This window comes from Microcaecilia unicolor, chromosome 1 (assembly GCF_901765095.1).
Source record: "Microcaecilia unicolor chromosome 1, aMicUni1.1, whole genome shotgun sequence".
NCBI classification, from domain to species: Eukaryota; Metazoa; Chordata; class Amphibia; order Gymnophiona; family Siphonopidae; genus Microcaecilia; species Microcaecilia unicolor.
Genome location: NC_044031.1, coordinates 137,049,443 through 137,064,825, shown reverse-complemented (window position 1 = coordinate 137,064,825; position 15,383 = coordinate 137,049,443). Strand labels below are relative to the sequence as shown.

At 42.4% G+C, this 15,383-nt stretch overlaps 1 protein-coding gene across 6 annotated transcripts in view; it reads right to left on the bottom strand.

Annotated features, from left to right (window-relative positions):
• DYNC1I1 (dynein cytoplasmic 1 intermediate chain 1) overlaps window positions 1-15,383 on the bottom strand; it is a 548,409-nt gene that overhangs the window by 278,306 nt on the left and 254,720 nt on the right. For all 6 annotated transcript variants that reach the window (XM_030200752.1, XM_030200770.1, XM_030200797.1 and 3 more), the window contains 2 exons: window positions 8,544-8,706; window positions 4,091-4,190 (listed from right to left, as the gene is read on the bottom strand). In XM_030200752.1, coding sequence (XP_030056612.1) covers window positions 4,091-4,190; window positions 8,544-8,706 — 263 coding nt within the window. The remainder of the gene's footprint in view (window positions 1-4,090; window positions 4,191-8,543; window positions 8,707-15,383) is intronic.

The following is a 15,383-nucleotide window of genomic DNA, read 5'->3' as shown; positions in this document are numbered from 1 at the left end:
TGCTTAAAATAAAGACACAAGCATCAGTTCCATGCATGTTCAAACAAGAATGTCTTCAATAATTTGCCAAATTGTTCTCTGCTGCTACACAATCTCAGGTAACCTGGTAATTTGTTCCAAATTTGTGGACCTGCTATCGAAAAAGCAGTATTCTGAGTATCAGCATATCTTACAGATTGCAATCTGACATTTGCCAATAACTTCAAATTTTCAGACCGCAAGGATAGGGCAGGCTGATACTGTTGAGTCACATCTGTAAGATGCCAGGGAACACGTGAACCAACAACCAATGCAATGAGCAATGAATTGGGGATATATGTTCAAACCGAGACACTCCCATCAACAATCTGTACCACAGATCAAATTTTGACAACTTCAGTCTCAATTTTGCCAGTAAATGAAGCTGAAAAAATGCTGACATATAACCACATGCAATACTTGATCCTGCATAGACAATAAAGGGTCTAAAATTACACCCAATACACACATACACTCCCGCACAGGCAACACAGACTTACCCAGTCTTGCTGTCCGGCAGTGAAGTAAATCCACATCATTTCCAACAAATATTAATTCAGTTTTACTCAGATTTAAGGCTAATGTATTCAAACACATCCATCCTTTAATAGCTATCATACAATTGCTCAATCGTTCAATCAATCCACTCAACCCATCTTGCACTGGAAAGAAAATATTGCAATCAGCATAAATCCTGTATTCAACCTGTAAATCCCTAAAAACCCTTCCTAAAGAGGCCAAATAGATGTTAAATGAAAAGGCAGAAAGGGCGGAGCCCTGCAGCACCCCTTTAGAAACTGTCTGCACTCTAGATACCTTCCCCTTACTAATAACCTGCATCTGATGTCTCTTCAAGAAAGATGCAAACCAATCCCAAACAACTTCACCAATTTCTATTCCTTTAAGCTTGGACAACCAAAGATCAATGTCATCTGTGTCAAATGCCGATGACACATCCAAAGAAACAAAGCAAAATGTTTGATCCCCATCAATCCCCTGCCTCATTACGTTCAGGGTAGATAACAACAAAGTCTCGACATTATGTCCTTCCCTGAAACTATATTGATGATCATCCAAACACTGTGCCGTCCCCACATACTCTATCAGTTGTCGAAAAACAACTTTTTCAATTAACTTCAATACCACAGGAACAATGGAAATTGGCCTACAATTACCTAATTCCAAAACATCCAAACGACCACTTTTTTAAAGAGACTTTACTGCAGAAATTTTATATATTTCTGGAACTTTCCCCTGAGATAATGATTTATCCACAATCAGTGACAAAATTGGAGCAACTGTTGAAGCCAAACCCCTTATAACTGCTGCAGAATATGGATCAACCAAAGATTTCGTAGGTGTTAAAGAAGACACAACTATGGCTACCTCTTGTTTTGTAGGCAAACCAAAAAGAGTCCAAACTTCATTAACCATCTCTTCATCATTCATACCGGGGTCCACATTGGTAACCAATAACATATCTATCCATTCCATCTTTTGAAATAAAAAAAGCTGCAAAAGTAACTGGATCAGGACCCCCATGAACCATACCATTCTTATGACCATCCACTAACTGTTTTACTGTGCTACAAAGTTCTTTAGGACTATGCAAATTTGTATCCCTATTTAGTTTTAGGTGACAAGTCCTTTTGAAGTTTAGCTGATTGCATGTTTGATCCAAAATTTGGTAAAATGCCATCTGCATAAAAGTAAAATGAAATTTCTAGTTCTTGGAGACCCTCTCCAAAAGAAATATAAAAGCTCATTAAATAGAAGCGGGGAGCCCTGAGGCACTCCTTCCATAACTCAGACAGTTCCTTACTACTATTACTACTTATCATTTCTATAGCGCTAATAGATGTATGCAGTGCTGTACACTGGACCTGAAGAAACAGTCCCTTCTCGACAGAGCTTACAATCTAATTAGGAGAAACAGGCCAAATAAGGGATAAGAGAATCACTAAGGAGGGAATGATAAAACATGGGTACTGAACAAGTGACTGAGGATAGGAGTTAAAAGCATCAAAAAGGTGGGCTTTTAGCCTAGATTTGAAGATGGCCAGAGATGGAGCTTTACGTACCGTCTCAGGAAGTGTATTCCAGGCATATGGTGCAGTGAGATAAAAGGAAGAGAGTCCGGAGTTAGCAGTGGAGGAGAAGAGAGATTTACCCAGTGAATGGAGTTCCCGGGGAGGAGTGTAGGGAGAGATGAGTGGAGAGGTACTGAGGAGCTTACCAAATTTTACTCTACAATGATCTTTTTCTCACAAAATCCCCAAATCAGTTCAGAGCCACTCCTGATATCCCCAATTCACTTAACTTTAATAATAATATTTCATGATGCAACAGATTGAGTCCTGTTTAATAAAGTGCAATAAGGTTTGACCTAAGGATGATTTTCATAGATAGTAGATTAATCTCTAGCAGTATTGCCGCAGTAAATGCCACATTTTTAACCTGGAGCAGATACAGGATAGGGGTGAAGAGGGAAAAATGCATATGGGGAAAATAAACACAGAAATCCACCACCACCACATAGATGTGAGAACATTTTCTGAAAAGGGCCCCGATTCTTGCTCCCCCTTCAATGAAATTAATACCCTCCCCCCCTTGGTCACAACTTCCCCCTGGCCACAACTACTCTGATGCCAAACTCCTAGTTTCCCCTGCAGCAATCCCCCTCCCTCAATGTAGTCATCCTTCCAACATGTGGTACTCTCCTTCCGAGATTCATACAAGGGGTTACATCAGGCAGGTAGCTGTGGTGGATTTGCTCTTGGGGATTGCCATGGAGGTGTCTGCCATTAGACTGTGACCTGGGGGCTGGCATTGGGAGAGGAGGTTATGGCTGTGGAGGAGGTGGAAATGGATGCTTTGAGGACAGGAGGGATTGAATGCTGGGAAGTAATCATGGTGGGTGGGGCAGATATTGTGGAAAAGTGATCTGAGGAGGCTTAGATGTTGGGATTTATAGCTGCCCTTTACAGCAGCCACTTATACATGTCTTCAGCAGTTGTACACACTGATGCCTATCTTCTTTAGTACATATGTGGATTCTTTATGTACAATGGGGATTGCACCTCTGTATTGTATGCCTGCCCAGGATGTCCCCTTTCCCTTTCATACCCATGCTCCCTTAATATCTGTATGTCGTTAGCTTCTCCATGTGTCAACGGCCTGAAATGGCATTTATATGTCTGGGCCTCTCCAGATGTCAATTGCTGCCATTTACAAGTGGGGATACTTCTAAAATAAAGGCCAAATCTCATTATCTTCATGCAAGTTGCAGGACCTTCTAGGTAGGGTGGTACCTCTCCTACACCTGTTTGCTTTTGTAGGGCGCAGACAACGGGTAAGGAAGAACTTATTTGTTTGCTTAAATTTCCCATTTCGCCACTCCCAGCACTTTGCTCTTTGACCACTGATGGCACTTTATGAATAATAACAAAGCTGCACATAGAAAGAATCAGAATGTGCCCCTACCCATGTTATATATGGATTAGGGGAGTTAGTTTTGGAGTAGAATTAACTCAAATGAACAGCCATGATTTTATGACTATCCCTAGTAACTTCACAACATGAGAGGCTTGCTTTGCAAACCTAGAAACTAAAGGTTCAATAGCAATCTACCAAATGAAATTTCAACTTAAAAAACTCCACTAGGGAAGAATCAACCATTTCTATAATACAATATGTTTTACCAACGGTTATCACTCTTCGGCAGACTGCTTGAAACTGAAGGTCAGCAGCCAAGAAGTAGCAACAGTAGCATGACTAACAACAAACCACTTAAGTCGTTTATTCTCATGAAGTTTACAAAGAACACTCTTTAATTTTGTTTGAAGTTCATTTTGTATTTTTTTTAAGTATATTTTCATGTTGGCGTCCGATTGCCTGTCTGTTCCTAGCTTCAAAAAGATTTACAGAAAGAAAGAGTTCCATGCCAACACAAACAGCTGCAGGACATCTGCTAGATCATGTGAAAGACAACTACTTTTTTTATCAATAAATTATGTTTATTTTTATTTCATTAAGGTCTAGATAGACTCCTGATTTATATTTAAACAGTTACCTGGAGAGACCAGTCCAGACAGGTGACAACACGATGCTTCGACCAGTGCTCATCATAGAATTGACGGTTAAAGGAAAGGTTGGCTCCAGCTTGAACATCTCTAAGCAAGTTAGAAAAGAGAAGAGATAAGGAAAAGATGCTGAGCTGAAGCAAAAAAGGCAATGCTGCAAGAGAAAATGACTGAACGATCTAAACGGTAATTAAATGAACAGTCAAGTGTGTAGGGGTCTATACCCGTTGAAGGGAATGGTCAGCATCGATGCATAATGCATTTGTATCGCACACAGCACTTTCATTAGCCAATTTGAATATGGAAACTTGCAGTCAGCTGTTTTAAATGATGATCTAAGGAACTAAGCCTCTTGATAAGTTATGGAATGGTAGTTCTCCCTGTACACCAGTAGCATAATGCATTGGGGGGAGGCCCGAGAGTGGATTGAGGGAGCCAGGTATTCTGTTCCTCCCCATCCTCCGCCACCACAACCACAACATTGAGGCATAGCTTTGCTGGCAGGGATGTCAAGCCCCACCAGTTGAGGAGATCTCCTCCATGAGTCCTACCTGTGCTGCCAGAGTAGCGCTCAAGTTGGCAGCGCACTTCAGCCATCAATGTCGGCATGCCCGAGCTGAACTGAGCATATGCGAGAGAGCCGGCATTGGAGGCCAAAGCGTGCCTGCTGACAAGTGCTGTTCTGGCAGTACAGGTGGGACTTGTGGAAGAGACCTCTTCAGCTGGTGGGGCTTGGCATCCCCGTCAGCCATTAAAGCAGAGGGGGCACAGGCCCCAAAGCCCTCCCCCCAGCTACACCACTGCTGCACACAAGTTGTAATGGTTTCCATGTCAGGTCATGAGTGGATGGGTGGCCAGTGCTGTCCCAAGCCATCCCAAAGCAATGGAGGGTTGAGTGACTGGCTCAAGACCATAAGAAGCTGCTGTGGCATTTGAACCTGGGCCCTCTGGTTCTAGCGGCTCTGTTTCTCCACCTCACTGAGCTTCTTATCACCTTTATTTAAGTGGCCTATTACTATTACGAACAAATTAGGAAAAAAAAGGAAATAAAATATTTTGCACCCATTTGAGGGGATGATTCTGTGCTGCAGGCTGCCATTTGGAAGAGTGCTGGCTCCTCGAGAAGGAGGAGGAAATCTTCAGCTGGCAGGGTTTGGGGATCCTCACCAGCTCAAGTATTTAATATTTGGGGTTTGTGGGCAGCGAGGGGTGGAGAGAGGATCAAACCAGAGGGGGATGGGGGGTGAATTCTATGTCCACCCACCTTGGGCTCAGGCCCACCCAAAATTGTCCATCTGGCTACACCCCTGATTAGGAGGCAATAACTAGGCAGGGAATGGGCAGAGAATGGGGCTGGATACTCCAGTTAGTGTGTGGTAGATACTACAAGCTGACAATTGTGTAGTTTGTGTGGGTCCACATAGCACCTCTTAAATAGGAGACACTAAGGGGCTCATTTACTAAGCTGCAGTAAAAGGGGCCCTGCACTGGTGGTGGTGCCTGTTTTTGCCGCACACCAGGGCCCCTTTTACTGCAGCAGGTAAAAAGGCTGAAAAAAAGAAATGGCCATGCGGTAAATTTGCAATTGCCGCATGGCCATTTGGAAGAGGGGGAGCACTTACCACCACCCACTGAGGTGGTGCTAAGGGCTCCCATGCTAACCCAGCAGTAACCAGACAGCACACAATGCAGCCTGATTACTGCCCAGTAACCCCCTTCGGAAATATTTTTAAAAATATTTCCTTTAGCGCCGGAAATGGCGCGTGTTGGGGGTAGAACTACCATTGGCACCCGCGTTGGGCCAGCGATTAATCCAGGTTGCCACGTGGTAGCCCTTTAGTAAAAGAGCCTCTACTGTATCTGTGCTAATTGTGGCCAGGGAACTGTATGTTAATGGGCATTTAATGTGGGACCTGGAAATGACATGCTAGGCACTCCCCTAACAGTTGTTATACTAAATTTGCACTTACCACACATTCAAGGTTCAAAGTTCAAGGATATATTTATTTGCTTGTCCACTTAGGGTCAGACCATAGTGTTATGGTGCACTACCTTTCACTTTGAAAATGATCCCACCAAAGCTACCAACACACAATTACACCACCTGTTCATTTGTGTAAAGAGGTATTCTGGGAAAACTTGCATGCATACTTTTGAATATCCAAAAGTATATGTGTACATGCAAATTACTCATCCAACCTGTCCACAGTAACGTCTCCTTTCAGTCATGGTAGAAAATTTACCAAGAAATTAGGCAGTTCATTTTATACAAGTCTTTTCCTGCAGGTGAAGCACTGTTTTGCCTGAGGAACTGTTTTTGAAACTCACCCTCTTGCAGTGCAACTATTTTTGGTGTGATTGAAGGAGCTCATAATTATTTAATATCTCAAGGTTTTTGCTGCCTGATTCATAGAATTTCAATGTGCTGTAGTCTTAAATAGTTGTCCCCAAACTTCATCCTCAAAGGCCAAAACCCATTCAGGCTCTCAAGTCTTTTACAATCAACATGCATAGATCTATTTGCACTCCATGGAGACATGGTGGAAATCCAGAAAACTGGTTGGTTTGTGATCCTCGTGGACTGAGTTTGGATACCCTGCTCTTAAATATGAAAATCTAAGAAAATAAATATTATAATTTGAACAAATTTCATTTTTTAAAAATCTGTATACTGTGTACTAACTACCCTGAATATTCATGAATTTTTCTGAGGGTTAACAAGTTATCCAAAACAGACCCGGACACAGTCAGAAAGATGCAAGCACAGGGAAAGTTTTGCTATTCAAAACACTTGGGCTGCAGCCCAGGATTACAGACAACGGCACAGAGCACTGGGGTATAACTGGGTCATGAAAGTCTTCAAATCAAATTATGACCATTTGCCATAAAGCTGAATACATGTATCCTAATATATTTCAGGAGCAATCATTGTGGGTATCCTAAAAATCAGATCTCTTGGTGCTTCACAAATACTGGAAGTCTGACATCTCTGCATTAACCTAAGATAACAGTAACAGAAAGTGGAGAAAGCACATCAAAGATTTTATGGTTGTGTAAGGAAAGAATCCCATGAGAATGGTTATATGGGTGACATGTGTTTTCAATAGAGAATACACAGAACACTTTGTGACCTTTTTACTAACATGCTAAAATGTTGCATCTATCACATTAGCAGTCAAAGTCAAGGCATGTTAATTACAAAGTTCTGTGCTAAAACTTCGAGGAAGACAGCAATGCAGTTAATGGAGAACAATGTTCACTTTAACAGCACCTCTGGAGTTGCAGCTAACTGGATCACATTAGCTGCTATGTTAGCAGATAAAATTTCTGCATGTGGGGAGAAAAACTTGCAGCACTACCACATTTAGATGTGTTTCCAGGTTTTTTTTTTTCAATTGCTGCTTCTGAAACTAGCAAGGTCCTTACCGCCCTTCCCAAAATTCACCCTCAATATCTCTGATCCACCATCCGACCCCCCCCCCCCCCCCCACACACACACACACTAGCACTAGAGGTCAGGCTGCCATTTTAAATCTGGGATTTCAATGGAGCAGGAACAACTGAGGCTCACTCCTGACTTGCACTAGACAGTTTGGATTCCCAGTAAGAGGGGATGGCATTGGGGTATGGGGAATCCTTGTTTGAGGGGACCAGATATGTTTGAAAATGTTTGTGAGAAGTATCAGAAATGTTTGTTATATTGGGGAGGGGGAGGGATTGGAAGTGTTTGTTATGTTTGTAGGGGATCGAAATGGGGTTTAATGGGGGAGGGAGAATGGAAGGGGGAGTTTCCCTCAGTTTTCGTATCTGCCTTCTAGCAGAAACGTATTCATGCCTCAGGGCAAGTGTTATTATAAATGTGGATATATTTTCATATCCATATGTATTCCTCTTTTAAAATGGGGAATACATGTTGGTATGTCTGACCCACCCTAACACTTCTTCTCCATAACCTTACCATGCCCCCTTGATATTTAAATGTGGTGAACTTCTCCACATGGAAACAGCATCTTTCTAAAATGGCCAATCTACATGTATAAAAGCTGTTATTTTTATGTGGGGATGCCTCTAAAATAAGAGTCAAAGAGGCGTATTTTCAATGCACTTAGTCTTTATATGAGTAACCTATTGAAGTTATGAGTAACCTATGGAACTTTGTAAGTCTTAAGTGCTTTGAAAATGCAGTGCTTGTTACCAAGTTTACAACTGATTAATATCAGACAATGTATTGCCACTGCATGAATGTGACATAGGAAAATTATTTTCAATTCTTATTAAATTAGACCCATGAATCTTAAAGTTCCTAAAACCTATTTATGAAAAGTGGAAGGGGGAAAAAAGAATGGAATGGAATGAAATTGTCTTTTCTTGCTGCAAAATTTCTTCTGGAGTCAGTTTAAAGCAGAGTTTTATAATCACAAAATGTAAAAGAAAACAACTGACCCATCTTTATCCTCTAGATCTCTACCACTGTAGTCAAAGAAAATGTTTGAGTCTTCAGCCAAAGCTCGCTCGATGACACGAATGGTCCGGTCAAAGAAGATGAGAAACTCTTCCGAATGAACAACTTGTTGCTTCTCTTCCTCTGTCAGTTCCCTAGGAGGAGCTTGTAAAAAATGACAAAAGACATCAACAGAAACATGAGGGTTTTGAACTGTGGAGAGCAGCTCATATCATTGCACTTCAATGTATTAAGAAACAAGGAGCTATGCATGTAACTTGATGCTACAGACACTAATGAGAAACAGCAACTCCCCACAGCTAACAGAAGCACAGTGACTGCATAGTTGTAGTTTCATCCATGTTTTAAAATATTTTGACTAAATGCACTAGACCTCAGTGTGGTCCATTCAAAGAATGATAAGGGAAGGTTGAAGGTAAGGGGAGGAAGACATGATGGAGGCTATGGGAAAGAGAAGCAAGAAAACTTTGGGGGTCACAGTAAAGTAAAAGGGCAGTTCTAACACAAAAAACAAAAGCTGTACAAAGTTAACAAGGTATATTAACTTAAAAGGCTTAAAATGAAATCTAACGTTTCATTATCTATGACTTTCCAAGTTGCCCAAGGTTTTAGAACCAGTGGGGGGGCATTTTTGATATGTTCCGATGGCAAAATAAATGTTTGTTGGAAAGCGTTACAATGTAAGAAAGAAAGAAATGTTTTCTGATATTTGAAAATACACGAAAAATATTTGGAATGAGGACGCATAGCAAACGTTTCTGCCAATCAAAAATACACTACGCAAAATATGCAGTGGCGGTACTGATGACCGCATCAAGAAAACATCCGTAGCAATGGCAGCACATTGTCTCCACGTGCAAAATGTGCATATATACCTCTTGCACATGGAGGAACATTCCTCAGTCGTGGACAGTCATATCCAGTGCTATACCAAGGGTGGGGCGGTAGGGGTGGACCACCCCAGGCGCAGACCAAAGGGGGTGTTCCGCTCCCACTGCTCCGTCGGTCAAGAAACCATAAACTTGTTCCTTAGCAACCTGCGCCTACGTGCAACTTCCACCCCCGTCGGGCTGCTACCACTGCGTTTCCTCTGGTTGGCTCCTCCCTATTTTTCACCTTCCTCTAGCCTGCACCTCCACCCCCACCAGGCTGCCGCCACTGCTAGTCTGCCAGAGAAGAAGCTGAAGGAAATTTGGCAAAAAGTAAATATCTTGGATTACAGGGTCTCTGCATTACCAGTGGATGCCGCCCCACCCCCTTTGAGGCCACTTCCAGTTCTGGAGCAGAGCCAGCAGCCACAGGTAATTAGGCCTTGCGATCATAATATTTTTATTTTATCCTGCCTTGGCTTTAAAAAAAAACTTTTTTTTTTGCTGCTGCTGATAGTTTGGAGCACAAGCAGGAGCAGCAGAACGGTGGGGAGGACATGAAATATAAAAGGAGAAAGGAGAGCCAGGAGCACTGGATGGAAGGAGGTGAGATGGGGCAGATGCTGATAGAAGGGAGTGAAAGGGCAGACACTGGATGAAGGGGGCAGAGAGAGGGGACAGACGCTGATGGAAGGGAGAGAAAGGGCAGACACTGGAAGGAAAGGGGCAGAGAGAGAGGGGCAGACTCTGGATGGAAAGGAGAGAGTGAAGAGCAGATGAGGAAAGAAGAAACCAGAGACAATAGAGGTAGATAAAAATGTATTTTACTTATTTTGCTTAGGATAAAGTATTATCGTAGTTGTGTTAATAAACATTTATAAATAGAAAATGGAAATAAGGTAGTCTTTTTATTGGACTAATTTTAATACAACTTTCAGAGACCAAAACCCCATTCCTCCCGTCAGGACAGGATTATGGGAGAGTCTTCGTGAGGGACATTTCTGATTAAGAGAGATGAGTTTGAGATCTCTTTATTGCCAATGTGGCCAACCCCTTTAAGATACAGCCTGGGAACATCAAGCTGTGGCATGGTGAACCAATGCTCTTGGTACAGTATAATAAGGGCTGCTTGTGAGGTGGCTCTCAACCAGTGTTATTTAAACACCATGGGAGTCAGTAACATGGTTCTGAGCTACTACATATTGGTGACTCCCATAGTAAATATGAAGGTGCAATATAAGCCTGAATTTTACTGCACATTGATAAATAACACCCCCCCCCCCCTCCAATGTAACTTCCTCGAGTCTCCCCTAGTCTTTGTACTTTTGGAACGAGTAAAAAATCAATTTACTTCTACTCGTTCTACACCATTTAGGTTTTTGTAGACCTCAATCATATCTCATCTCATCCGTCTCTTTTCCAAGCCGAAAAGCCCTAACCTCATTAGCCTTTCCTCATACGAGAGGAGTTCCATCCCCTTTATCATTTTGGTCGCTCTTCTTTGAACCTTTTCTAATTCTGCTATATCTTTTTTGAGATACGGCAACCAGAACTGAACACAGTACTCAAGGTGAGGTCGCATCATGCAGCAATACAGAGGCATTATAGTATTTTCAGTCTTATTCACCATCCCTTTCCTGATAATTCCTAGCATCCTGTGCTTTTTTGGCTGCCACTGCACATTGAGCAGAAAATTTCAGCGCATTGTCTACAATGACACCTAGATTATTTTCTTGGGTGCTGACCTCCAAAGTGTACCCTAGCATCAGGTAACTATGATTCGGAGTATTTATTTCAGTGTGCATCATCTTGCATTTGTGCACATTAAATTTCATCTGCCATTTGGACACCCAGTCTTCCAATTTCCTAAGGTCTTCCTGCAATAGTTCACAGTCCACATGTGTTTTAACAACCTTGAATAGTTTTGTGTCATCTTCACATTTAATCACCTCACTCGTTCTGATTTCCATATCATTTATAAATATTTATATATTTTCCTTATAATTTATAAACACCTAAATCCTGGGAACGCCCCGACCTGTGTCACGCTTCTCCCCTGGCCACAGGAAAACTCATAAAGTCAAGCCATTGGGATGTAGGAGAAGCCAGCATTCTTAGTAGACTGGCCACACAGACATCCCAGGAAAGCAACGGGGCACTTTAGGGGGGCACTGTAATGGACTTCAAATAAATGCTCTCAGGTACACATCTCACCGTTGTTCCCTTATCTTCTCTGCTGAGCCCCCCCAAAACCTACCCAAAGCCCACTACCCCCAATTGTACACCACTACAATAGCCCTTATCGGTGAAGGGGACACCTAAATGAGGGTACAGTGAGTTTGAGTTTTGGAGAGTTCACCGATTCCACCACAAGTGTATCAGGTAGGGGGAGTTATGGGCCTGGGTCCACCTGTCTGCAATACACTGCACCCACCATTGCACTATTCCAGGGACCTGCATGCTGCTCTAATAGACCTGAGTATAACATCTGAAGCAGGCATAGAGGTTGGTAAGTAATGTTTTAAATCACATTTTTGGGGGGTGGGAGGAAGTTAGTGGCCACTGGGAGAGTAAGGCGAGGTCATCCCTGATTCTGTCCAGTGGTCATCTGGTCATTTAGGGAACTTTTTGTGGCTTGGTCGTAAAAAAAAAAGGACCAAGTAAAGGCAGCCAAGTGTTCGCCAGGGACGCCTTTCTTTTTTCCATTATCGGCCGAGGACGCCCATGTGTTAAGCACGCCCCAGTCCCGCCTTCGCTATGCTTCCGACACGCCCCCAGGAACTTTGGTCGTCCCCGCGATGGAAAGCAGTTGAAGGCGCCCAAAATCGGCTTTCAATTATGCCAATTTGGGCGACCCTGGGAGAAGGACGCCCATCTCCCGATTTGTGTTGAAAGATGGGCGCCCTTCTCTTTCGAAAATGAGCCCAATAGAAAACTAAACATAACAAATCTTTTTTCCTAGTGTGAAGGTTTAAAAAAAAAAGGTGTTAATAGAAAACAAGGGTGAGGTTCTAATGTCCAACATCCTGAAATGGTTACTTTTATAAACAAAATTTTAATTTTCCCACAGCTTGAAAACAATCTGTAAAGACAATGTTATTGTACTTTCCAATTATTACATCCAAAAGAAAAAAAAAATACTCTCATGAGTCAGTCAAAATAAAATAAAAATCAAACAAACTCCTAGCACAAAATGATCAAAGGAAATGCAAAATTGGTTTCAGACCTCTACAACATGTTCCGCTCCAGTCGCTACGATGTGCTGGCCCAAGAAATCATGTTATCATGGTTTAAACAAAACAAACTGGTTTTCCTTTTATACCAGAAACATTGGGTGGCTTTTTGGACTGACTATTCAGCTGAGTTTCTTTATCTTTTATATTCACGCCTTGTCTTTTTGGAAAGATTTGTCACTAAAACCATCTGCTAAGGAGTTTTCAGTAACTGAAGGAATGATACAAAAAAAAAAAATACTATTATCTCTATTTCCAAAACCTTATAATCACATTGGAGATCATTTTCAATGTCCTGCAGCATTGGCAAGGCACATTATAGTTTGGTAGCTTGGTATATGTAGCTAATTTTCTAAAGGGCCCATTTGTGATAAGTGAACCCATACATTTGTGTCTGTTGTTTGTGCTGGCAGAAATGGCTTATGGCGGGAGCTGTGGAGCAACTCGGGTAGGTTTAAAAATGCACATGTGATGTTTGCTTCAGGAACTGACAGCAAACACACTCCAAGGAACATGTCTTTTGAAATGCTGCTTTCATTGTGAAAGCCAGCACATTACTTTTAGCCTCTGGGAAGATTGCAGTTCTTAACCAGAGCATTCTATCAGGACAGATACCTTGGAAAATTACCCTCTTGAAGCAAAATACCATACCAAATATATATAATATGGACCATTATGTATGTTGTTTTTGTACTCCACTTAGATCTTAGGTGGAATAGAAAATTTTAAAATAAATAAATAAATTTAAGGGGCCATTTTACTAAGCCGTGGCATAATCTGGGTTTAGCACATGCTAACACAGGACTTTCCCACGTGCTAAGCCCAGTTTTACTGAGGTAGTATATTAAGGATTTTTCCAATTTGTTTTTAGCAGGTCTTGCACTAATATTTCCAATAGTGCATGGGTCTTGCAAATAAATAATGCAGAAGCACTTTCCACCTTCTGGTTAGAGAGCAGGGGTGTAGCCAGGCAGGAGGGGGGGCCAGAGCCCAAAGTGGGGGGCACATTTTAGCCCGCCTCCACCAGCTGCCACCCCCTCTCCCGCTTCTAAACCCCCCACCACCACCACCACCGCAAGATACCTTTGCTGGTGGGGGTCCCCAACCCCCACCAGCTGAAGTGTTTATCTGTGCCGCGTTGATCTCGCACTTGCTTCCTCTCCAGTTTTCACTGCACCGTGCACTGCACGCTAGTTTTAATGAAACTGAGCATGCGCGAGCATGCTCAGTTTCATTTAAAACAAGAGCATGCACGGCGCGACTGGAAACAGGAGAGAGGAGGCAAGTGCAAGACCAGTGCGGGACAGATAAACGCTTCAGCTGGTGGGGGTTGGGGTCGGGGACCCCCGCCAGCCAAACCAGGGGCCCCAGTGCCAATTTGGGGGGCCCACGCCCCCGTGGCCCCCCATAGTTACCTCACTATTTAGAAGATGCTAAGTACTCCCGTGTTAACCCAGCATTATCCAGTTACCATCGGACTCTATAAATCGCGCATAGCGTTCCTTGCTGAAATCTAAGCGTATTCTGTAACAATGCACCAAACTTAGTGGTCCTTTTACTAAGATGCACCGAATAATGGCCTGTGCTGGTCTAGACGCATTTATTGGGCACTCGAAGATCCATTTTTCAGTGCACCTGCAAAAATGGCCTCTTTTTTTGCCGAAAATGGACATGTGGCAAAATAAAAATTGGCACGTATCCATTTTGGGCCTGAGACCTTACTGCCACCCATTGACCTAGCGGTAAAGTCTCACGCGTTAACCGGGTGGTAATCATCAGTGCGTGTACAATGATGATTACCACCCGCGTGCCAGAAAATAAAACTATTTTCCAGGCTGCATAGCGGATACGCGTCAAAAATGAAATTACCGCAAGGGCCACACGGTAGCCAGGCGGTAACTCAAAATTGACACATGTAGGATGCGCATATGCGCCTATGCAGCTTAGTAAAAGGGCCTTAATTGGCTTAACAAACTAATCAGCATTGATAACAGTACTTAACAAGCAATTATGAGCACTAATTGGCAAGAATTAGAATTTATGAACATAATTCGATAAGCATAATCCGTAATGCACAGCGCCTAAATTCTAATGCATGGAGCAAAAAAGGGTGTGGTTATGGGTGGGAAAATGAGCATTTCATGGGCGTTCCAAAATGTATGCACCCTATTATAGAATATGCCTCTCTGCGCTTAAATCTATGCGCCAGTATTTACTCCAGGTTTTCCTTGGTGTAAATGGATGCGTGTAGTTGTAGGCGCTGGGATGGCAACTAAGCGTATTCTATCTATTGCACCTAAATTTAGGCATGGCTTATAGAATATGCTTAGGTGGAAATTTATTCTGTGCGGAATTTTCAGGCACCATATATAGAATCTGCCCTTTAATGTGTGCTAATCAGAACATGCTAGCTGGAAAATGCTTCCATGCACATTCCCCATCCATCAATTTGCATATAAATTAATGGGCATTATTATATATGCAAATTGATTAATAAAGTTTGTATATATCTATGACTGATCTGCTCTTTTGTCTTCCACTTTGGAGTTTACAGATCATCTGACTTGTTGTTTCCTAGGACCCCATTCCCCATCCATGACATGTCTCCTCCCAAAAATGTTTTTTAAAAATTAAATAGCATGTGCTGACAGGCAAATTACTGCAGTAAGCCTTTTTTTTCCCCACATTAAGGACTAGATTCATAAAAGGGCGCCCACAT